The sequence below is a fragment of the Colletotrichum fructicola genome, assembly GCF_000319635.2.
Source record: "Colletotrichum fructicola Nara gc5 chromosome Unknown KSG_Nara_v1_contig05, whole genome shotgun sequence".
NCBI lineage: Eukaryota > Fungi > Ascomycota > Sordariomycetes > Glomerellales > Glomerellaceae > Colletotrichum > Colletotrichum fructicola.
The window spans coordinates 2,491,243-2,512,531 of NW_027094055.1; the positions used below are offsets into that span (position 1 = coordinate 2,491,243).

Here is a 21,289-nt window from a genome sequence, read left to right on the forward strand (position 1 = left end):
GCTCCCCTTTGGGTCGCGCTGCAGGGGTTGGATCCACGTTCCCCGTTTCCCTTCAGGTACTCGTAGCGTCAAGGTGCTTTAAGGTACGCTCCGGCTGCGGTACCATCGGCCTTACATCAGCACGGGGATCCACTGATGATGTCGCAGCGGGTGGCTTTTTTGGCACTTCGGTACGTACCTCGGCACGTCAACGCCGTTGGGTCTCACTTACACCCCCAAGTCTAGCAATCATAGCGACATCGTCAACGGCCTCAATCACTTTCAAATGCTGGGATTTTTATGTCTAAACTCTACTGTTTATCCAATTAACACTTTCCCCCCACTTCTGAACCTGATATGTTTCTGTGTTTCCGCAGCTATATTTCCTATGTGCCAACTTCATTAGTATCGGCCGTATCTATATGTGCATAGACAACGACAGCAGAGGCGAACTGGCAACAACGGTAGAACCATATCAGGCTGTCAGGGAGAATGTTCACTATACACAAAGTACCTTAAATCAATAAAGGGTGCCTGCCCAGTAAGGCTTTCCTTCCCCAAATCCACGATTGCAAGCGCGGAAGGTCGGCCGAACGAGGCGGGCAAGTACGACTTCCCCCAAGGGCAGCAGTTGCCTCATTTGAGAAATTTGTGGCCCAAAGCACCTGTCGGATTCTCCTTTCTCTGTCTTTCCGCCGACGACGCATCTTTATCCCCTCCAAACACCCATAACCGACGTCCTACCTTCCTTCTCGCAGTCCACCTCTTTCTTTCGTCTCCATCTCTCATACTTTCCTCCATCATCTCTGCCATCACAACCTTCACTATCTTCCCTTCCCATCATTATTCTATCCGCCAGCTATTTCTGTTCCTCCTTTCCCCTTCCTCTCCTGTCGCCCGGGGATGATGACTTGATGACCACTTTGTGTACGATTTTGTTCATATTCGACCCTTTCGGCTGGGCGGACCATTTCTCCTCGACTACCAGGGACTACTTCGCAAGATGGCGGTCATCGACACCTTGCCTGCCGTTAAGGTATCTGTTCGTCTCAGAACATCCTTCAGAGACGCAGATGAATACCCCGACCCTTACGGGTACCAGTTGCGCGACCGATACTTCGAGGACTTTGAAAGATGCTCCCGCAACTACATCGAGAGCCAGAATGGAGTTGAGTTTGCCGTCCACATCAATATCATGGACGATATGTCACTTGATCCTTGGATCTATGGAGATTGTGGACTCATGTTCTTCCTCTTCATTGACGGTCAATTCATGGGCAAACGTTTCTGCCACAGCGACGACTTCTTTCACCGTAGATGGCACTTCGCCTTTAAGGGAAAGAGACATCCTAACGAAACTCGCTCTGCCTTGGTTCAGAGAGATTTCCAGTTCGAATCCATCACCACGAGTATGTGGTCCTTCAAACCATCGTGTTTAGTGTGAGGGCTTTGCTAACACTGTGAATAGACGATGCGGATGCCTCGACTCAGGAGTTCCGTCGCGCTTGTGATCTCGGAACGATCGAAGTGAAGGTCAGGCTGGGCAGGTTCTCTGGAATTCCTCATCGGACGTTCAAACAAGATGCGCCCATTTCGCGCTAGGAGCCGCGGTATGATACGTTTGATATTCCCGAAGAGGCGTTGAAGGGCCGTCCCATCTCACACGGTACCTCGTAAGTTCATTCTCCAACTCCTTTGTGTTCCCTACTAATTACAGTCTTTCTAGCTTTGCTCCACCCTACGAGGCGCCTTTGCGGCCGCCGCGCCGAGAACAGAGAGCAGCATTCGAGCGGATTCGCAGCGGCCCGTTGTTGGCTACGTACACATTCAAATACCGTGATCTGAACGTTCTCAGGATTGAAGAAATCGTTCCAAAAACACCTAGCCCGGAGGCAACGTCTCCTCAGAAGTCGGTTCGGTTCGAAGAGCCCGACTTGCCTAGATTCGAGGAGCTACATCAAGACGAAATCGAGAGGCTTGCGCGTGATCGCTTGAGGCAGCTCAGGGTAAGCGTTTGGTATTGACTTGGAGGCTTTGGCGCTCACGTTACTTTCAGGATCAGAAGTTGTGCGGATCCTCCAAGAAGCGCAGCTACGATGACTATTGCGACCTTACCCAAGATTACAGCCCGCCTGCTCGTCCCTACAAGATCATCAAGATGGGAACAGGCCAAGAGGCTATAGATCTCACCGATGATTTCTGAAGCTTTGGAAAGCTTTGGACTGCAGGACTTCTGTCATCTTTGGAGGGTGACCTCTATGGATATTGCAAGAAACTCCTCGACCCGTGGTTCCGGACTTGGTTCAGGCAGGTTATCCGAGGCCGGCATGGGGAATTTCGAAGTCGATTTGGCATTTAAGAACGTTTCTTTCGTACGATGATGGAAAGGATTTCCTTCATGAGATGGCTTAAGAGTTTATGCGGACGGAAAACCCGTCCGGCGGTCGATTAATGATCAAGAGTCGTTTTAGCAGTAGTTAGATGAATTCGAAGTACTTTCCAATATTGAATATTGATCCCCTAATATGACGATGAAAAGCTAATTTTTCTGAAGTCCAAAAAGTGCGGTTTGCCACCAGCACTTTCCACAACTATCGTAACTTGATGGGTTTACGAGACGACCCAAGCAGGCACCTGCCTATGCGCTCCTACCACGGTGCCACCTTCCCCTTCCAACCCCCGCTGCACACTTTCCTTCCACACTAAGACTGATTCTTCCCGTCATTGACATCGACAACCTTGCAGACACCACAAACACCCCGTCAAGAAATTCTTGTCTCGAGACAGCTTTCGAATCTACAGCAAGACGCGCAGACGTTCAATGCATTATGGTCGGCCTCAGTCTGCACCTCGAAGCTGACGTCTCCATTGAAGTAAACGGCAGAGATGCGATAGAGCTTGAGGACACCTTGGTAAATACCGATCATGACGCACCCTACAGCTGTTACCGGTTAATCGAAGTCGAAGAACGGGGCGAATTCTCCGTCAACATCCGTCTCAGTGATACTTTCCGCCGGCTCGTCGACCATGCTGACCGCGGTATCATGATATTGATTCAAATGGACGGATTGGAGGTTCTGCGTCGACTCGTTAGTCAGAACGGCTTCAGCACTGCCAAGACGTCAGATTCGCTGCCACTCAATTACCAAGGGATCGTGGATTGGAGTGTGGGCGAGACTTCGCGGCTGCGAAAGTTTCAATTCAAAGGCGTTGAAGACAGGGAAGGTCCTGCGACCGGCTTGATCCGTGTGGAGTTCTTCCTAGTGAAGCTTCTTGGCCCTCCGGAGCAAGACGAACTGTCGGACTACCTGCCCATGGAAGAGCTCTTCCGTGGTATCAGGTACCATTCGTCCAAATTTGGTGTTTCCGAAAGCTCCAGCTAATTCACAATGCAGCTTGTCCACTGGCGAGAGGTATTACAAGAGGGATGTTGAAACCTATCAGGTCCAACGGTTGAACTAGGAATGCCCCATTGGACGATTCAGCTTCAGATATGGTAAGTCTTTCAAAGTTGGGTCCAGAATTATGCTAACGATGTACTTAGTTACCATACCACTTCGGGTGAAAGTCGAGAAGGAAAAGGATCTGATGGACTTCGGTGACACGCAAATGCACCCAGAGCGCATGGCAATGCTTGCTACGAGAAGCGAGCAATCCGAAGATGAGGATTTAATGAAATACTCCTCCTCGCCGGTCCCGAAACCGACTCCGAAACCGCTAGGCCTGCCTCATGACACGAGAATGACCCTCCTCGAAGACGATAGTAACGAGCAGATGCTTGACCAAGCGTATGCTCCTCTCGAACCTCTGTCTAACATACGAAAGAAGGTGGACGTACAGTCGATATATCACGATCTTGAGGACGAGGGTGTCTCGTTTCAGTCTACCGATGTCAGTGACATCGTGACCTCGCGAAAGAGAAGCGCCCACTCGGCGTTTGGGGACAAGTCTCCTCTCCAGCCGAGCAAGATTATGGCTTTAGAATATGAAGAACCTACTGAAGATTCCCGCGCCCAGCAACAGGAGCCACGGTTCTATACTCCGGCTGGTCCATTGACTGGCCTCAATGACGTCGATTAAGAACTTGGGGAGTGAGATGTGTTCCATAAGACAAGAAGTCAGCCTGTCTGGGCTCTCAAGAGCGGTTGTAGGAAGAGGGGTTATTGGGCGGAACAAATTGCTTTGTAGGTTTAATGCGACACGGTGCGGCATTTTTCAAGTTACTTCATTGGGCTGTTATTCCAGTAGAAGATTCATATCCGGCCGCTATCCTTTTCGACGGAGTAATAGAATAGTGCAGCTTAAGGCGCCAAGAGAAGGTATCGAGCTGATGCAATCTTCCCCCTCCCGGCACTTTCAATATTGCCTTTTGAAATGGTCAATTCGGGCTTGCAACATCTCCCACGGTGCCTCATCTTATATCTGCTATACCCAGCCTTTCGTTGATGGTATTTCTCATGCGTATCAGGCAGACCTTGACTCGACGTGGGAGTTGTTGAGGGCCCAGGAGATGAATTGGAAAAAGTACGAGTCTGATACAAGGGGTCTGATCCCAGGAGTTATTTGACAAAGCCAGCACTGCAATGACATTCTGTTCCTTTTCGCACTCTGTTCTTATAAGCCATGATCACCCATAGCAAACAGCAAATGAGACCCAGTTGCACCCCACAATGAGGAAACGCCCCCCGCTATGTAACAATGTTGCGCCTATCGTATATTGGGTTCACTCATCCGTGAGGTCAATCGCACCATCAGAATCCACCTTGTAGACCTTGCTTGGTCGCATGTCGGGGTGTGGGCTACCTTCTCTCTTGACTTTCTCCTCTCGTTTCACGGTCTAGAGCTTCGTCAGTAACAGACTGGTCCTCTTCAAGGTTAAAACTCACATTAGGATCTTCGAGACGCTCCTGGGCCAGCCGCCTGATCTTTTCCTGGGACAGATCATCGATGGTGAGGTTATCATGCAATGGCGAGAGCCGAGGAGGTACGGAAGTCTCCGGCAAATCGTCACGCTGGATGATGCCTTCGTTTTCGAGAATGGTCCCGGACTTGTACCTGAAAACATACCGAGCAATGAGCCGATTTCCGTCTGCATACTTGGTAACAAAACTTTCAGGCGGTTCGACGTCTTTTCCCTCGGTAAAACTGCGCGTTGTGAGTAAGGAGGAGTCAAAAACTGTGCTGAGAAGGGGTCATACGAGGTACCATGTGTCACGGTGCTCTTGATAAGAGCCTTTTTGGCCAGCTCCGATTGGAAATTGACGCTTTGTGCTCGAAACTGAGATGGTCCGAGATAAACCATGCGACACACAACAACTTCTATAACCCCTAGATGCTTGGCGGCTTCCATATCTTCCTTGAGCTTATCCTTGCGGTTCTCAACTGCGTTACTGATGTGAGCCAAATTCCATGGATGCAAGACGAAAGGAAATAAAACAGGGGAGCAATTGCCTCTGGTGATTTTTGAGAACTTGAAGTTCTTCAGGGTTATCTTCCCAGGTCTAACTGAAGGAACAGCCACTCCAGTTATACGTCCGTGGATAGACCCATTTCGCAGATGTTTCTCCATCGCAGCTTTTGAATCCATGCGCTTGCCATCGATGTAGCAGGCCACTGCCAGACCCTTTTTGCCACCATACCAACCCAAACTGTTATCGATACGGTAGTGTACGAAGAATTCCGCATCGTCTTCGCTTTGGATGATCTTTGCGACGGAGTGTTGTGCAGTGCCACCAACTGACGGTGTGATTGGAGGATCTGGATCGTCATATTCGACACAATCGCTATCCGAGCCAGTGATGCGGACAGCGACCCTGATCTGGGGAAGATCCTCGATGACAACCATCGCGAGTGCTGAGTGGCAGGAGGAAGTCGCCTGGAGAATCGCTGGTCGAGACCTACACTGTGAAAAGCCGGAATGAAGGATGACCAAGGCCCAGAACAGACTGACTGCACGGCAGGTTGCAGAAATTGGAAATGAGAAAATGACGCGCGAAATTGATGCAGTAGAAGAGAGGTAACGCGGAAGGTGCCAAGTCAAATTTTCCAAAGGGAAAGAGCGGCCTGGCTCCTGTCATTTGCATTTGCTCTTACCGAAACCCCTGTCTGACGAGCGACAGCTAGAAACTTCCCACCTGAGCAAGAACATAAAAGCAGATATCAGGTAAATGCTCCTCCTTCCTGTAAAGCTTCAGCACTTTGAGTCAGGCAAGTCACCATTGCAACAAGTTTGGGAACCTGCCCTTTGTGCAAGATGTTGCAACGTTTCGACGAACGAGTGAAAGATTGGTTGCAACCCAGGACTGTAGTTCAGAAGCAAGATTAGTAGAGTGTTTCTGCAGGCATCCCTTACAATGAGTTGTTCCTCGCCGAATTGGAGACCGACTTGCGGGCCAACACATCTCGCCACGTTTGAATGTCTCCTTTCACAAGTTCGTTTTCTGTTCACGAGGTTGCTTAACCCCCCGCAATGCCGAATGTTGGAGACGCTGTATTTTATATATATATGTATATATTTATTATATTAAGAAAGATCATACGTCACAAATTCTGCTTTCAAGACTTGCAGTTCCTTGTTGTGTTACTGAGTGCTACATACCTATGCAAGTACCCAGCGCTACTCAAGATTGATTTCGCGAAGACAGTCTGTTTTCCTGACCATAGATGTCCAAAGAAAGATTGCGGGTTCGACTCTCAAAACTAAGAGACTGGCAATAAAGGCTCTCAAGGTTAGCTTTGGCGGACGATGGCGAACCAGCACGTACTAGGACGCTGTCGATGCAATTGGTACAGACCCACTCTCCAAGCAAATGAACCAATCACAGAGCAGGCGCATCCCAACGCCTGCCCGGACTGCCCTTTTCAGCTGCCTCATCTTCCACTTCAAACTGTGAACTACCTCAACGTCCTTTCCACACGTGTTCGTGCCATCAACCTCAGCCTCACACATCAAATTGAGTCTACTTGCCCGTCGGAATTCACAGTAAAGCTGGTGTTCTAAGTTTTGGAGCCTTTTCCATTCTTTCATCAGCAACGATGGCGGTCCTCAACGAGCTCCCCGGCATCAAGGTTACCATCGAGGTTAACGACGTCAAGGCCCAAGAGTACAACGACGAGGACGGCCCCGCCGAGGACAAGAACAATAGACGTGCAACCAATCGCTGCTTCAAGTACATTGAGTCCAAAGATGACTCGCCATTCTCAGTTGTATACCACCTCGATAACACCTACGGACAGCTGTCCAGGTACGATGCCCTTGGAATCTACTTGTCCATCGACGGCGCCCAGATGGATAGTTGCCTCTGGGAATCCGCTCGGTACCCCCCCGGTTCACCGGTATGGACGCACCGTGTAGCAGGCACGCGCCATACGTCGGCACACTCCGGTATGGATTCTATGAGGAAATTCAAGTTTTCCAAAATTACGACTAGTACGTTGTCTCGCTGCGCCAATGCGCGCACAAAGCTAATGGTATGCGCAGTTGATGACGCGGGGAAGGATCGCGTGGCAAGAGACATTGAGGACTTCAAGCGCATAGGTCTGATCAAGGTTTACGTCTACGGCTGCTCCGTCAGAGAGAATCGGCCCACTCACAGATCGCATCGGCCGACCCGCGATAAGGACTTTGAAGTTGCCGAGAAGGCGTTGAAAGGTCGGGCTGTGTCGCATGGGACTGCGTGAGTTGTCCGCGAGCTCTATTTCTTTTGGATGATTGATGCTGATGAGTTACAGGTACTCCGACGGCGGACTCATTCCACAGACAAGCACCGTCTCAGTTGATTTCTATCCCCGAGAACCGTTGGCGGCGTTTTCTTTCAAATACCGTAGTCGAGGCTAGTTGTCTGTTGCTGTGGTTGGGATGTCGCAAAACTAACCTTGGAGCAGATGCTCTCCACAAGGAGCTGGTGATCCCCCGGTCTCCCACTCCTGAAGGAATCAACGCCCTGTCCGAAGCGGAGATCCGCCGGTTGGCTGCAGAGCGACTCGAGGACATTAACGTTTGTTTCCTCAAGCAACCCATCGAGCCTGACTAACATACATGAAGCATCATCGTCGGTCACCAACCCTTAAGCGGGAGCCCAGGGCCGTCATCAAACGCGAATTTGCCGAGTATTACGATCTGACCGAAGAGCCAACCAAGCGCGAGTGGAAGAAAGTCAGAATCGACGACAAGCACGAGGCGATCGATCTCACGGATGACTAGAAGCCACCACCGGAGCTCGATGAATTGGGCTCTGACAGCGAGTCCGACGGGTCGAGCTCTGACAGTGACTCTGACGACGAATCGTCTCTTCGGAGCAACACTGTTGCATACTTTTCTCTCCTGACTTTGACACCCGCCTTGACAACGGGGACTTGCGGCGCTGTTTTCTTTTCGTCTTTTCGTTTTGCTTTTTCGAGGGCGACTTCGTTGCATGACTTCTTAGGCGCAAGATTTGACATATCTTCCGTGGGCGCAGGCGCTAGTACTCATTACTTCACGGTTACGATGTTGACGATGGTGTTTTCCTCCTTTCATCAGGAGTTTAGTGGTGGAGCCAGATATACCCTCTCCTAGCTTTGTCTTTCACTTTTCAATGTCTACGTATCCTCTACAGGGTAGGAAATGCCCTATCATACCAGACGCCCAATACAAAGAATTACTTTTCATAGTCTAGCCCTTCATTTCCATGCGCGTACTTTTGTATCCATTCTCCCATTTCTCTTCTTGAAACTTGGAATCTTTAAACTTTTCGGATTGTTCGATGAGCTCCTCGTCTGATGGCGCCGACCACTAGTCAGCATCGTCGTTCTCGATGCCCATCGCCGTGTCCCCGTCAGGGTCCTTTTGTGCCGCCATCTTTTGCATCTTTTCCGCCTTGAGAATGCGCACCGCCGCCTCTGCGGCCTTGACCTTGACCTCGTCCTTGGTAACACCCTTATCGACTTCGACGACGCAGCGGGTGCCGACCATGACCTTGCAAGAGAGCTCTCGCTCCCTGTTCTCCAGCTCCTTGTAACTCAGAACGTACTGCACGCTCTCCTTATCGGCGAGATGGCCAAGCTCCTCCTTGGGATGAAGACAATGCACCCCGTCGCGGAGGATGCGGTCCAGACAGCCCAGGATGCCGAACCGCTCGACGACCTGCTCGCAGACCTTCATGTCCCCGGCGTCGACCCACACCGCGCCGAGGAGCGACTCGAAAATGTCCGAGTAGAACTTCCTCAGCTGCAGGCGCGCGAGCAGGGCCCAGGGGTACGTCGCGCCGTGCTCCATGGCGTCGATGATGGGCCCGCGCATCTCGGCGTGCCGTTTCTCAATGTTGATCTGCTCGAGGCCGACGGCCGAGGACTGGTGGCGCATGAACTTCCATAGCGGCAGGGTGAAGCGAGAGCGCTTGAGTTCGGGCACCTTGTCACGGATCTCGCCGATGACGACCTCTTCCTGCTCGACGGACTGCTCGAGGGATAGGAAGCCGAGGAAGTCGCCGTTGACGACTGCCGTTTTGAGGAGATGCATCGACTGGTGCGAGAGGTGCGGACGGATGGAGAAGAGGCGGTTGACGATGATGTAGTCGAGTACGGCGTCCCCGATGAACTCCAGGCGCTCGAGGCAACCGAGGGGGTTGCCAAAGTTGCTCGACGCGTGCGTCATGGACTGGATCAGGAGAGACTTCTTGTCGAAATCGTAGCCGATCAGCTCTTCCAGCGGCTTCAAGGTTGAGGGCAGCTCGACATTGTCGGGAGCGACGTCGTACAGCAGCTGTCTGCAGTCATCTATTCTTCTCCACTTGATCTGTTGTAGGAATATGGACATGCAGTCCAGTGCCTTGCTTAGGCCACCGTCTTCACCGCCGTCAATCATCGAAGCCCCAATAAGTGCCTCGACAATATCGGCGAGAGTCTTGGTGGAAATCCTTCTAGTAGACGTATCTTCACCGCGCTTGAGCACGTCTTCAACGTAGATCGGGCGCCATTTTTGTCCCGTGAACGGTTTCGTCAGAATGAAACGGTCCAGGCCGTGCTTGATTGCAGCCTTGCAGAGCGTTGAGTTGGCGACGATGCTGTCCTTCTTAAAGGAGAGTAGCCGTTCTGGCCAGTCGGGATCTGCGATATGTCAGCCTTCTGCCGGGGTTTTGCTTGAATGTCCACGTACTCAAAGCGGCCACGTTGATTGTAGCAGAGAATTTCAGGATCGAGTCGCCGAGAAACTCGAGCCTCTCATAGTTGGTAGGCTCAGCAGCACTTCCAGCACTGATGGCTGTGTGAACCAGGGACCAGTCGTCGATGGCGAGCGGTCTCAACAGTGTCGTTGAGAGTTCCTTGGCCACAAGGCATGTTTCGATCCGATGTAGAATGGATGGGATAAGCACTCCGAAATGTGCGTACTTCGCCGGTATAGCATCAACCTTTGCCATCGGAACCGGGTATACACGCGAGTAAGGCTTTGGGTTACTCGGGGCTTGGGAGGGGTCGCTCTGTGGCCGGTGAAGAAAGTCTGATCGTCGAGACCACTTCGTGAGGGTGAGATATGGAACGTCTTGAGGGGCTTTTTCGAACCCGTAGAATGTCTTTGACACCAGGTCGGGCGTCGGCTTATTGTCGATTATGCCTTCGTAAAGGTATGGGCATCCGGTGTCGTCTCGAATGAAGCAGGTGAGGTCGTGTGCAGACATCTCCCCTGGCACAAAATGCTTCGTTCCAATACCATCCAGAGAAAGTTCGGCACCAACTGCGCTAAACCTGATTACCTGCTGAAGCGGACTCGACAACCAGCGATGGCCGTAAGGCAAGGCGAGAAGTACAGCAGTATGGTCTCCGTTCTCAGGCTCCTCGATGGGAAGCTGATCACCAAATTCGACTGACCATGTCGTGTGGTAGTCGAGATAAAGTGGCATCGTCCGCAGCCCGGGGATCCAAGTGGGAAGCACCATTTCGTACTCTGTATGGACATCCCCATTTGCATCTTTCAGCAGAATCTGGGTTGCCCTCAGGGGGTCTCCACGTTTCCAGGCGTTGGCCACACTATCCCAAGCATTCAAAAGACCGTTCACCTGGAGAACAGCAGCCCTCTTGTCGACTCCCGGAACAAAGTCCTCTGGCTTGAAGGGCAGAAGATTGTCGTTGACGAGGCCTGCCCGATAAAGAGCTACGTAGGCCTGAAATGCGGCGTCTTTCATCGCGTTCTTTTCAGACTTCCACGTTGATTTGCTTTCGGCAGATCGTACTTCGGCGGGAAGGTAGCTTGGAAGAACAACCGTATACCTCAGATCAGGAGCATCCGTGTTGTCAAGCTTCTTCAAAATGTAGTCAGGACGCCAGTCGATAAACTCCCCAGGAGACAGGATTCGGCAGAAATGATCAAGATGTGATTTCGCGATGTCGAGATCCAAAAGCGCGCCCGTTGTCTCAACGTTAAACTGCATATCTGCCAGTTCCTCCGCCTCTTCAATCTGTTGCAAATGCTCGAGCTCCCGCTCTTGTTGTTCATACTGCCGCTTCATCTCGGCCTCCATGGACTCCCATTCTTGAGAGAAAGTCTCAGAGCGGTCGAGTAGCATTAACAGCTTGGAGTCACGCATTCGTGCTCGTCCTCGTCTTTGGATGAAGGATTTGAGGTTCGGTGGTCTGTCAAAACAGATCACCAAGTTGCAGGCCGGAACATCGATGCCTTCCTCGAGGACGCTGGTTGCAATCAACAAATTGATCTTCCCGGATCGGAATTGGTGTAGTGACTGCAGGTCTTCTGTCCGAGAGAGGTCCCAGATATCTCGTTTTCTTGCCTGGTACTGCGATGTGCCCATCATTGCGCCGACCCGGTACTTAGCCCGCAAAGCTTCATGCGATGTAAGCAAATGACCCAGCACGGCTACAGTGGCTCGCTCCTTGGCAAACACAATTCCAGTGATGTCCACCTTATCCTGGAACAACTGCTCAATAAGGATGAAAACCTTTTCCGAAAGAACATCGCGACTGATCTCAGTCGGTGACGGGCGACGGCACTCGATCTGGCCAAGGATCTTGCCAAGGTACTTCTTCTCGTCTTCTTTCCAGGCTTCCAACCATCTACTCTGTGACCGTACCGCTGAGTCGAATCTGGTAATGACTTCCCAGATGTAGTATTCAGCAGCCCATGGCCCCAGTTCTCGACAGATCTGATTCGCTTGGCGACCAAATGAAGTCATTTGGTTGTGTACGTAGGTATCATGACTTTCAAGAACCGCAAAGAGCTCCCGCTTGCTGCGATCGGTGCCTTCGGCTTGCAGGTGAAGAACGAACGGATCCTCCGAGATGTCGAGGCTTCGGATCGCATTCCTCAGAGTTTGTAAACTCTTGGGGGTTCTGTAGTCGGGCTTGGGGAGGAATTCGACGAAGGTTAACTCTGGCTTCTTGACGCAAGCAAGAAGATCATCGCGGTGCATTGTAGGAGTCTTGCAGACGGCGTCCAGCGTTGACTCGAGGACATTGATGCTCTCGACCTTTGATCCGAATGTTGGGCTAGCCGTCAACCCCATAATATGAGGCACTCGTCGCTCGTCGCGCTTATGTGGGTGGTAGAAGTTGGTCATGATTTTGCTCCCCGGAGACTTGCCGACGCAGTTGTGAGCTATGGACATGTTAGCTGTTGAGGTGAAGGGTAGATTTGGGTTGCATACCTTCGTCAAACACAATCAGAGACAACCTTTCCATCCGTACAAATGCATGAGACAAGGCGTCTAGCAAGATTTGGTACGTCGACACAACTATGCGCACATTCAATAGTACAGCATCCCATACTGCCTGATCCGACCATGAGTCGACATTGTCGTCGCCGCTCAAGAACTTGATCTGGACAGCGGGAATCTGAGACTTGAGCACTGCCAATTGCTGTGCACATAGTGACACGGTTGGAGCGAGAAACCAGACAATCTGCATTGATTAGCTTAGTTGATACAGACTAGTCTGGGAGTTTCGAACTTGTTCGGTTGCTGTTCTCTCCAATTCTGCTTTTATTCGCAACACAGCACTGAAATCTGGTCAGCAACATGTTACCAGGTGTTTTGGAGTTGGATCCGGACTTACACTTGAGTCTTGCCACTCCCAGTATCCATCTGAGAAAGCCTTAGAATCTATTAAGTAATAATTGACTATTTGGAGAGACTTACAGCTACAATTATGTTTTGCCTCATGCTTTCGGCAAACATTTCGAGTTGGTAAGCCCTCGAATTCATGATGACCTGAGTGCCTGAGGCGGTCTCATCTGGAGACAATGCAGCCTCATTGTCCAGGAACAACTCCTCGGAGGAGGAGGCGGAGGCGGAAGCAGAGATGGCATCTTGGTTAAGAGGCCCCGGGGCCGGGACATCAGAGTGCAGGTCATCCTCTGATGGATCGGTGCCGTCGCCGGAAGATGATTGGGAATAGTCAGCCATTACCACGGTGCAACGGTGGTACGAACTGGTGTGACTTGACCAGGGACCCGGAAAGTCCTCAGTCCTGTGGCTAGAGTCGAGTCCTGGGATGCGAGGTACTTCCCGGGCGACGACTCGAGCCAAGCTCCACGGCAGCGTGGCTAGCGTACGGTACCCAGGTACGATGACGAGACAAACCCCGGCAGCGGGGTGGACGGCGTGAGTCAATGGGGGAGAATCGGGTGTAAGGTTAAAATGACGCGGCTCAAAAAGGGCAACCTAGCCATGTAGAGGAATCCTAAGCAGTTGGGTGGTGCGGGGCCCGAATGGGTTCGCGGGACGCAGTGAAATGCAGTGCAGTGCGGTGAGGTGCAGGGTTGCGATGGGTGGTGGTGTGTTGACGATGCCCTTCCTGTTCTTGCATGTGCGACGGGAAGTAGGTAGCAAGGCAGATGTCAATCATTCAAGCCGGGCGTAACTGAGATACAATTGGCGACGACTGCCTGACGACAAATGCCTGACGACAAATGCTGACTTGGTCGTGGAAAATGCAAAAAAATTGTGGATGGTGCCGCGAGTCTGGTTGCAACAGCGCAAGCGCTTGCGTGTAGGCAGAAGGACCAGGGTCGGAGAGGATGGGTGGGCAGCAACCCAAGGCGATGGTGCCTGGTACAGAGTCAGAGTCTCAAGGTCAGATATTCCCGACCTTTTGGCGCCATGCGTCGACGGAGTGGCCGCGACTGTGATTCAGTAGTGGAAGTGGAATAAATAGCAAGACCTTGGAATTGCACTCGCAATCCACTCGCGCTGCGCGTATTTGTGTCCTCCGAGTCCTGCAGGAGGCCCACCATTCTGCTGCTGTTGTTGAGGACGTGGTCGTTTTCGCAACCACTTACGCACGGCAGTAGGTTGAGAGACGGTGTCATACTGGACATAACCGCGCGGGAAGCTTTGCTTGGGCTCCTTCGCCAGGGAGAAAATAACGAAGGTGAATCATGATGCAGATAATGGAGCAGCTGGGAAATGAGGCGGGCTCGCAAGACTCAAAAATCACCACTTGTGACTCCTGGCGCACGATATGCTGCTGGCACGTTGTTAAGGATTGTAAGCAGGAACAGGCGAAATTCCCCGCGACATGGGGATTAGTCTTCTCGTAGAGCCAGGCTTGGGTGCCGACCCGGATCCATCGATGATGTGGTTCGGAGGAAAGAAACTACGAATCTGACAACAAACCCCAGCAAGCTTACCCCGTGGTCTTGGGGAACTCGTGTTGCACGAAAAAAAACACAAGGTTCCTGTCAAGCTTCAACTCAGTACCTAGTATTCTGTCCAGGCTCCAAGAACACCGCCGAGACGCACCATCGGCAGCACCACTCTGGCGGTTCACGTTCGGACGGTAATGCCGCTGACTGGGTTCTAGTCCACAATCACCCGCCTCCACCCCGGCTTTGGGCCATGCCCAGTCGGGTCCGCTGCCGAACAAAAATACGGCCTCAAACGTCCGGAACCCCGAGAACTGCCTGGCCGACTTCCCAATATGTCCCGGCACTTGGCTTGCGTCTTGCTGACTCTTGAGGCCAACACATTTTTGAGTTCGCCGACGCAAGGCAACAACGATGGCGACACCAGAGATAACGCAGCCAAGGTTGTGCTGCAGCACATGCGTTCGTTCTTGGTTTCTTCTTCAAGACACCGTTGCCTTCAGGCTTCCATCCAGCCACCTGTTGTCATGAAGCCGTCTCGGAGCCGATGCAATTAGGAACCAAGACACGGGATGTTACCCCTCTCCTGGATTTGTACATTAGCAGCGCGGCGAAGTACAGCAATAACTGGTAGAGCGCCTTCAAAAGAACCTGCAAATGCAGGGCCGTTGGTATGATTCTTTTCTCAAGGTGCCCGTCGCATGCAGTTTTGCGCTTCAAGGCAGGCCTCATAAACAAATAAGAGTCCGACATGGAGGGTGGATTGGGTGAAGTTGAGCTTACTGGCCTGTGTCACCCTCCTGCAAGTTGCAACCACAATGCACGACGACCATGCTTGCAGGGGTGGTTGACTGGACCCTGATCGGTCTAGACATTCATAGACGGCCGTCAACTTGTGTCATCTGCCTGCCGTTAGGCAGGTTACGAATGACCATCTTCTCCAAATGCCGTCATTTCCTACATTGGGCCATCAGGTGAACAATTCGTCCTCTGCATCGATGCGGCACAGCTACCGGTGGTTTCAGATGCTATCAGCCGGGCAATAGTCCTGCAGGAAAGAAAGGCGGTCGACTCGGCAATCGGCAGTCAGGGTAAGCTGGTGCCTGAGGGGGTGCGTCTGCCTCAACCCAAGCTCCTCCTTTTGTGGTTTCCGATTCCTTCCTAACTACTCTATATCAATATTCCATTCGTATGCCCTCCTTAAAGCTATTTGACAGCCGGATCGCCTGGACGAGACTAGAACGTTCTTCATAAATCATTGTATGTCTGGAATCCGTCCTGCGGGCGTTTGAATTGGGATTGTTGAAACGAGGGCACTCACAAGCATTTTAGTCTCGTAAGGTGTGGTCATCGCGTAGGTCATCCATTGATTCTAGAGCCCGGAGGTCCTCTTTGCTCCCGTGTCTCTATGCTGTTCTATGATACAAGGGTAAGACCCATAAAGTCAAGACGTGCATTACAAGTTCGTGAGATAATCCTCAATCTCCTGAGGACTGAGCTTCCTGAATCGGGGGCCCTTGGCACCCTCAACGCCGTCAATGCCGAGCAGATGGTCCGCCGGGGGTCCAACGATACCTGAAAAAGGGTCAGATACTTCATCACTCGCCGCAAGCGCTTTTCAACTTACCAATCTCGATGGTCTCTCCGTTCATCTCTCCCTCAATGGTCTCCTTGAGCGTAAGCAGCGCAATGTGCACGGCGTCCTCAAGCTCCAAGCCCTCCGTGTATCTCTTTTCCAAGAATGTCTTGGCTGAAGTGGCGCTCTTGCCAATAGCCGTCGCCTTCCAGGGGAAGTAGCTGCCAGAAGGATCAACCTGGTACAGCATGGGTCCTCCCTTCAGAGTACCACCAGTCTTGCCGGTGGCCTTCTTCTCCTCGCCCTCCTGGGCCTCGGCCTCGTCCTCGGGCAGGATACCCTCATCCCAGCCAGCGATGAGCAAGCTGACACCGTAGGGACGGACACCACCAGATTGAGTTGCCTCCTGCATCACACGAGCGACGTCCTGCACCAATATCCGCGTGGGGGGGTACTCGTTGTAGATGCGCTTGTAGCCGGTGTGCGAAACCTTGCGGGCCTTGTCCACCAATATTCTGTAGTCGGGGCCCATGCCGGAGTAGACCATGCCGATGTTCGGGGTGACGAGGCTAATCTTGGACAGCGAGCTGGGGTCGGCGAGCGGGGATGAAGACTTCTTCTCGGTCGCGAGGACGATGCCGTTGGTGGCTTCGTGGGGTTAGCATGGGCTTAGGGAAGGAGGGGCAGGTAAGCTTGCCTTTGATACCAAGGGCGGTAACACCCTGGTTGACGGCGTTCAAAGCATACTCTAATTTTCAATCAGCTCCGTCTCGAGCATACTTGATCAAATTGACGCTAGAACTGCAATCAATGGAGGGGTAGGATCTCAGCGTACCGATCTGAACCAGCTTGCCGCTGCACCAAGTTAGCATGTAGACGTCACACAGTGGATCGAGCAGCTCACCTGGGCGAGAACGTCGTCAGGGAGAAGGAGTAGCGGTCGGCCATGGCTTGACTGTTGAATTGTACAGTCGATGTGTGTTTTCGAGGGTGGTGTTGACGGGGAGGATGGAAGGTGAATTGGCTGCGGTCAAACGAGGTGAGGCTGTCGGAGCTATGAAGCTCTCCCTCCTAGGCAACTCGCGCCGCGTCAAGCTGCCAACCGTCCGCTCGCCGCCTGGGGAAGTGGAGGCACGTGACTTGGCCGGTCGGGGTGTTGATCCGGGCAAGAACGGCTCCAATCCAGCTGACATAATCAAAAAGGCACGGAAGCTATGACCAGCCGAAGCCAGCTCAGAATAAAGTGGTGCTGGAATATTCTTTTCTCTACGCCTACTACACACTCAGTTGACGGCCTTTCTCGTCCAGGAAAACCCAAGAGCTTGGCGCCATCTTCGAAAGGACAGATGGCCTGGTGTATCGCTTTCTTCCTTCCTGCCATGTAGGTGCTGTCTTTTGGGGTTCACTCGAGCCAAGCGAAACACCAATCCCACGACTGCAAGCACCAACGCTCTGAGCATTTCCCTGCATCGTTTCATTTCTACCTGTTTGTTGCCCGCTGCAATCTCACAACCCAGACATCATCCCGCGCATTGCCGGCGCAAAGTTATTCAATCCTAGTCACATCTTTCGTCGTTGTCGCCGCGATGGAGTCGGCCACGCCTCAGTGGAGTTGGCCGTCTGACCTCCCCAGAGAGCGAGGCCATGCGAAAGCCGACAAAGCCGACGCAGCCGAAGCGTCGCAATCTAGCAACTTTGAGGGCCAGAACGAGAAGAAGACCACGGAGGAACAGCCACAGCCCGAGCCTCAGCCCAAGCAAAGATACTATGGCCCGCGAGTATGTCGCATCTGCTTCGACGTTGTTCATCCTACCTTTGAAGAACCTGGGGTTATGAGCGGATTCATGAACGCACCACCGCGGCCGACCTACAAGTCTGACGACCCTGAGTGTGGACGACTCATCTCACCATGCAAGTGCAAGGGGTCTCAACGTTACGTTCACGAGGGTTGCTTGCAGGCTTGGAGATACGCTGATTCGACTGCCAATCGGAACTTCTTCTCATGCCCGACCTGTGGCTATCAGTACAAACTTGAGCGGCTTTCGTGGGCAAACCGTCTATCGAGCGCCTATGCGCAGATTCTACTGACCATACTCATTTTCATCTTCTCGGTCTTCCTCCTCGGGTTCATCGCCGACCCCATTTTGAACCTGTGGAGTGATCCGATGGGCACAATCGCTGACACGGTCGCGAATGTGTTGGACGACATTGAAGCGCTTCACGAGTCGGAATCGGAAGAGCCTGGAACATGGCTCGAACACTTCCTCAAGGGGTTCTTCTCCCTCGGTCTCCTCGGCTTCTTAAAATCTCTCCTTGCTATGACGCCGTGGCAGTGGTGGAATTTTCGATCTAGCGGTCTTCTTGGCTCGACCGGACGCCGTGGGGGAACAGGACGCGCGCGAGTTGAGAACATCAACATCGGGCTCGTCATTATTGGTGCCGTCACCTTTATGTGGGGTGTATGGAAAGCCGTGAGGGCATTCAGTGCTTCCGCGCTTCAAAAGGCGAGCGACCGGGTTTTTGACGTGGGTGGTGACGATGACGATGACGACGAAGAAACGAAGAAGGACTAACGTAGGACGGATGCTTATGGACAATACAACGGCTGTTATTTTTTGAACAGATTCCGCTTGATACGTCTGCATGTTCTCATGAGTACACTCACCCGCACACTCTTAAGTTGCCTCGAAGATTCTCTTCCATATCGTGTCAACTAGTCTGTGTGCGGAGATCAAGTCCCCGATATGTTCTTGTTTCTGGCCGTTTTGGCCAGATTCACTTTGGACATTCGGACGACATCAGGTTGTTTTCAAGTAGTTGGCGTTTTGTCGACTCGAATCCAGCTGATGGCTACCCTCGACCTCGTCGTCGATTCATTTGAATTGGCCTTGTCGATTCCTTTGGGTTGCCAAACGCGCAAACTGATACACGATTCGCATTGTCGCTGCAGGCATTGACAACTATTTTACTTGACCAAAAGAGATGATTTTCAAGCATATCTGTCCCGTCTATGAAATACAGTGAAAGGACACTGAATCATCATGTGTTTCCCGTTCAAATTATGAAAATCATTGCTACAACACGACTTGGGATGACAGCCAGGCATCTCAGTAAGCTTGAACCGCGTCATCTCACCCCGCAAATGCAGGCCGACCCCCTTGGGACCGTGGGGGCCGCCGCTGCGACCCTGAGCAAGCAGGGCACGGGCCTCAGGGGGTCACTATACGGATCATATTCTCCCCGAGCGAGCCAATCAGTGCCTGTCCCTGTCAATAAGCTAGATCTCATGCTCACTGAGTGGACCTGAATTAAACGAAACGATGCCATCGAGTTCGTGTTCAGCAGCCATTACTCTTTGGTCGCTCGCCGTTACCCCTTGCACGAACCACCGCTTTTCGATATCTGTGCTCTCCAAGGTGTCGCCCCGACTGCCCAAGTCCTTGACGTTATGCGACACTTTGAATGACGCCCTACGATCGCCCTACGACCCTCGACACTCGTTGACTTCTCCCTCCTTTCCTTCGTCGCCAAGACTCTAGTCGCAACGGGCGCCAGTCAGCCTACAGTCTCGTGTTCGAAACCCGCGAAATTTGCATCCCGACGACCTTTGTTCTCACCAACCAAGCCGACGACGTTTTGCGCAGGTCTTGCAGACAGCGCATCCGCTCGATTGCGAACCTCTGCGACCCATCCTTCCCATAATCGACTAATCCGACACAATGCACTTCGCATACCCTCCACGAAAGAGTTCCAATCCGCCACCCTTCAGGGCGAGATCGTCGAGGATACCACCGATTCTTCGAAGGAGCAGGACAAAGGTCATCGCCGTCGGTGCACTCGCATTCCTTGGCTTCATCTACCTTCTCTCCGGAGCCTTCAAGACCAGTAGTGCGCCCCGCGCACCATCGGGCAACCCCCCTGTGGTGATTGTCACGAATCTGGACGAGACGACGTACGGAAAGAACTACCTGGCGAGTATTCGTGATAACAGAAAACAGTATGCGGACTTGCATGGTATGTTTGAAAACATAATACCTGAGGTAGTACACCCACTGATGGTCCCCGCGCAGGCTACGAAGTGATGTTCACGAAGGTTGGCGACTACGATCTCAAAGGTTCCCCGGCGTCATGGAACAAAGTTGTGTCTCTGAGGCACGCGATCACGAAGTATCCCGAGGCGAGCTGGTTCTGGTATCTTGACCAGGATTCGTACATCATGAATACCCAATCTCTAGAGAGTCTTTTTCTAAAGGCGGACAAGATTGAGAGCTTGATGATCAAGGACCACCCGGTCGTGCCACCCGACAGCATCATCAAGACGTTCCCTCACTTGAAGGGCAACGACATCGACTTCGTCCTCACGCAAGACAGAGAGGGTCTATCTGCGGGGAGCTTCTTCGTCCGGAACGGAGAGTGGGCGAAGTTTTTCATTGACACGTGGTTCGACCCTCTATACCGGTCTTACAACTTTCAGAAGGCTGAGGGACACGCTTTGGTAAGTTGCTTATACCTGCGTCCCCAGTGGTCATCGTATTGACAAGCAGTTACAGGAACACATTGTTCAATGGCACCCGACTATTCTTTCTCGACTAGCGATTGTACCTCAGAAGACGTTCAATTCATACAACAGATACGACAAGGGCGAGATGTTCGTGGACGGCGATCTCGTCGTGCGCGCCGCCGGCTGCACTAAGTCTGGAGACCGAGCTTGCAACAAGGAACTTGAGACATACAACACAAAGTGGCATGCTGCGTTTAAAGCATAAACCGAAAGAAAAGACGGGAAAAGGGGTCTAGGCATGGAAGAACTCCAGGCGTTTTCGTTCCGGGAAGCATGAACTCGACATTTTTGAAGTGTACAAGACGGAAGAGGGCGTTTACTATGGGCTGCGGAGCTTTTATTTTTCACGAGGCATATTTATTGGGGATTACTTGACTGAGAGGCTTGGGGGCTTCGGAGGCTCGCCCGGTTGCATGAGCCAGTTCATGTTGCGATGTCATGTTTTCCATTTTGGTTCCTCTGTTTCAGATGATGACTCGCTGATGACCGGAGGCTCGAGTCTTGCTGTGTGTTATATATCATGTTGATAGATGTTGTTGGCAAGCCTGCCGAGGCGCGGATGCTAATATGGACTGTATCCCCACGTTGAAGCGGCTGGGCA

General features: G+C 52.1%; 8 protein-coding genes across 8 annotated transcripts; 5 read left to right on the forward strand and 3 right to left on the reverse strand.

Annotated features, from left to right (window-relative positions):
• Positions 1-982: 982 nt before the first annotated feature.
• Positions 983-2,182, forward strand: CGGC5_v009368 (uncharacterized protein; the record flags this gene model as incomplete). Its single annotated transcript, XM_032035527.1, has 5 exons — positions 983-1,388; positions 1,448-1,512; positions 1,582-1,652; positions 1,706-1,985; positions 2,036-2,182. The coding sequence occupies 5 exons, from the start codon at positions 983-985 to the stop codon at positions 2,180-2,182; spliced, it is 969 nt and encodes a 322-aa protein (XP_031885480.1).
• A 625-nt stretch (positions 2,183-2,807) lies between these two features.
• On the forward strand, positions 2,808-4,059 carry CGGC5_v009369 (uncharacterized protein; the record flags this gene model as incomplete). Its single annotated transcript, XM_066152158.1, has 4 exons — positions 2,808-3,319; positions 3,375-3,392; positions 3,471-3,475; positions 3,524-4,059. The coding sequence occupies 4 exons, from the start codon at positions 2,808-2,810 to the stop codon at positions 4,057-4,059; spliced, it is 1,071 nt and encodes a 356-aa protein (XP_066008430.1).
• A 643-nt stretch (positions 4,060-4,702) lies between these two features.
• CGGC5_v009370 (uncharacterized protein) lies at positions 4,703-5,824 on the reverse strand (the record flags this gene model as incomplete). Its single annotated transcript, XM_032035525.1, has 4 exons — positions 4,703-4,816; positions 4,866-5,124; positions 5,178-5,361; positions 5,512-5,824. 4 exons carry the CDS (start codon positions 5,822-5,824, stop codon positions 4,703-4,705), a joined length of 870 nt encoding a protein of 289 aa, XP_031885473.1.
• A 1,190-nt stretch (positions 5,825-7,014) lies between these two features.
• CGGC5_v009371 (uncharacterized protein) lies at positions 7,015-8,182 on the forward strand (the record flags this gene model as incomplete). Its single annotated transcript, XM_066152159.1, has 5 exons — positions 7,015-7,408; positions 7,460-7,655; positions 7,711-7,805; positions 7,864-7,976; positions 8,024-8,182. 5 exons carry the CDS (start codon positions 7,015-7,017, stop codon positions 8,180-8,182), a joined length of 957 nt encoding a protein of 318 aa, XP_066008464.1.
• Positions 8,183-8,752: 570 nt separating this feature from the next.
• DCL-2 (Dicer-like protein 2) lies at positions 8,753-13,370 on the reverse strand (the record flags this gene model as incomplete). The annotated part of the gene is made up of 6 exons (XM_032035523.1): positions 8,753-10,065; positions 10,115-12,565; positions 12,615-12,867; positions 12,916-12,964; positions 13,021-13,049; positions 13,104-13,370. The coding sequence occupies 6 exons, from the start codon at positions 13,368-13,370 to the stop codon at positions 8,753-8,755; spliced, it is 4,362 nt and encodes a 1,453-aa protein (XP_031885521.1).
• A 2,637-nt stretch (positions 13,371-16,007) lies between these two features.
• pca-2 (putative proteasome subunit alpha type-2) lies at positions 16,008-17,075 on the reverse strand (the record flags this gene model as incomplete). The annotated part of the gene is made up of 5 exons (XM_066152160.1): positions 16,008-16,126; positions 16,179-16,775; positions 16,834-16,875; positions 16,963-16,982; positions 17,032-17,075. The coding sequence occupies 5 exons, from the start codon at positions 17,073-17,075 to the stop codon at positions 16,008-16,010; spliced, it is 822 nt and encodes a 273-aa protein (XP_066008463.1).
• Positions 17,076-17,713: 638 nt separating this feature from the next.
• march4 (E3 ubiquitin-protein ligase MARCH4) lies at positions 17,714-18,700 on the forward strand (the record flags this gene model as incomplete). The annotated part of the gene is made up of 1 exon (XM_032035521.1): positions 17,714-18,700. One exon carries the CDS (start codon positions 17,714-17,716, stop codon positions 18,698-18,700), a length of 987 nt encoding a protein of 328 aa, XP_031885476.1.
• A 1,146-nt stretch (positions 18,701-19,846) lies between these two features.
• CGGC5_v009375 (putative alpha-1,2-galactosyltransferase) lies at positions 19,847-20,893 on the forward strand (the record flags this gene model as incomplete). The annotated part of the gene is made up of 3 exons (XM_032035520.1): positions 19,847-20,141; positions 20,198-20,622; positions 20,678-20,893. 3 exons carry the CDS (start codon positions 19,847-19,849, stop codon positions 20,891-20,893), a joined length of 936 nt encoding a protein of 311 aa, XP_031885475.1.
• Positions 20,894-21,289: the final 396 nt, after the last annotated feature.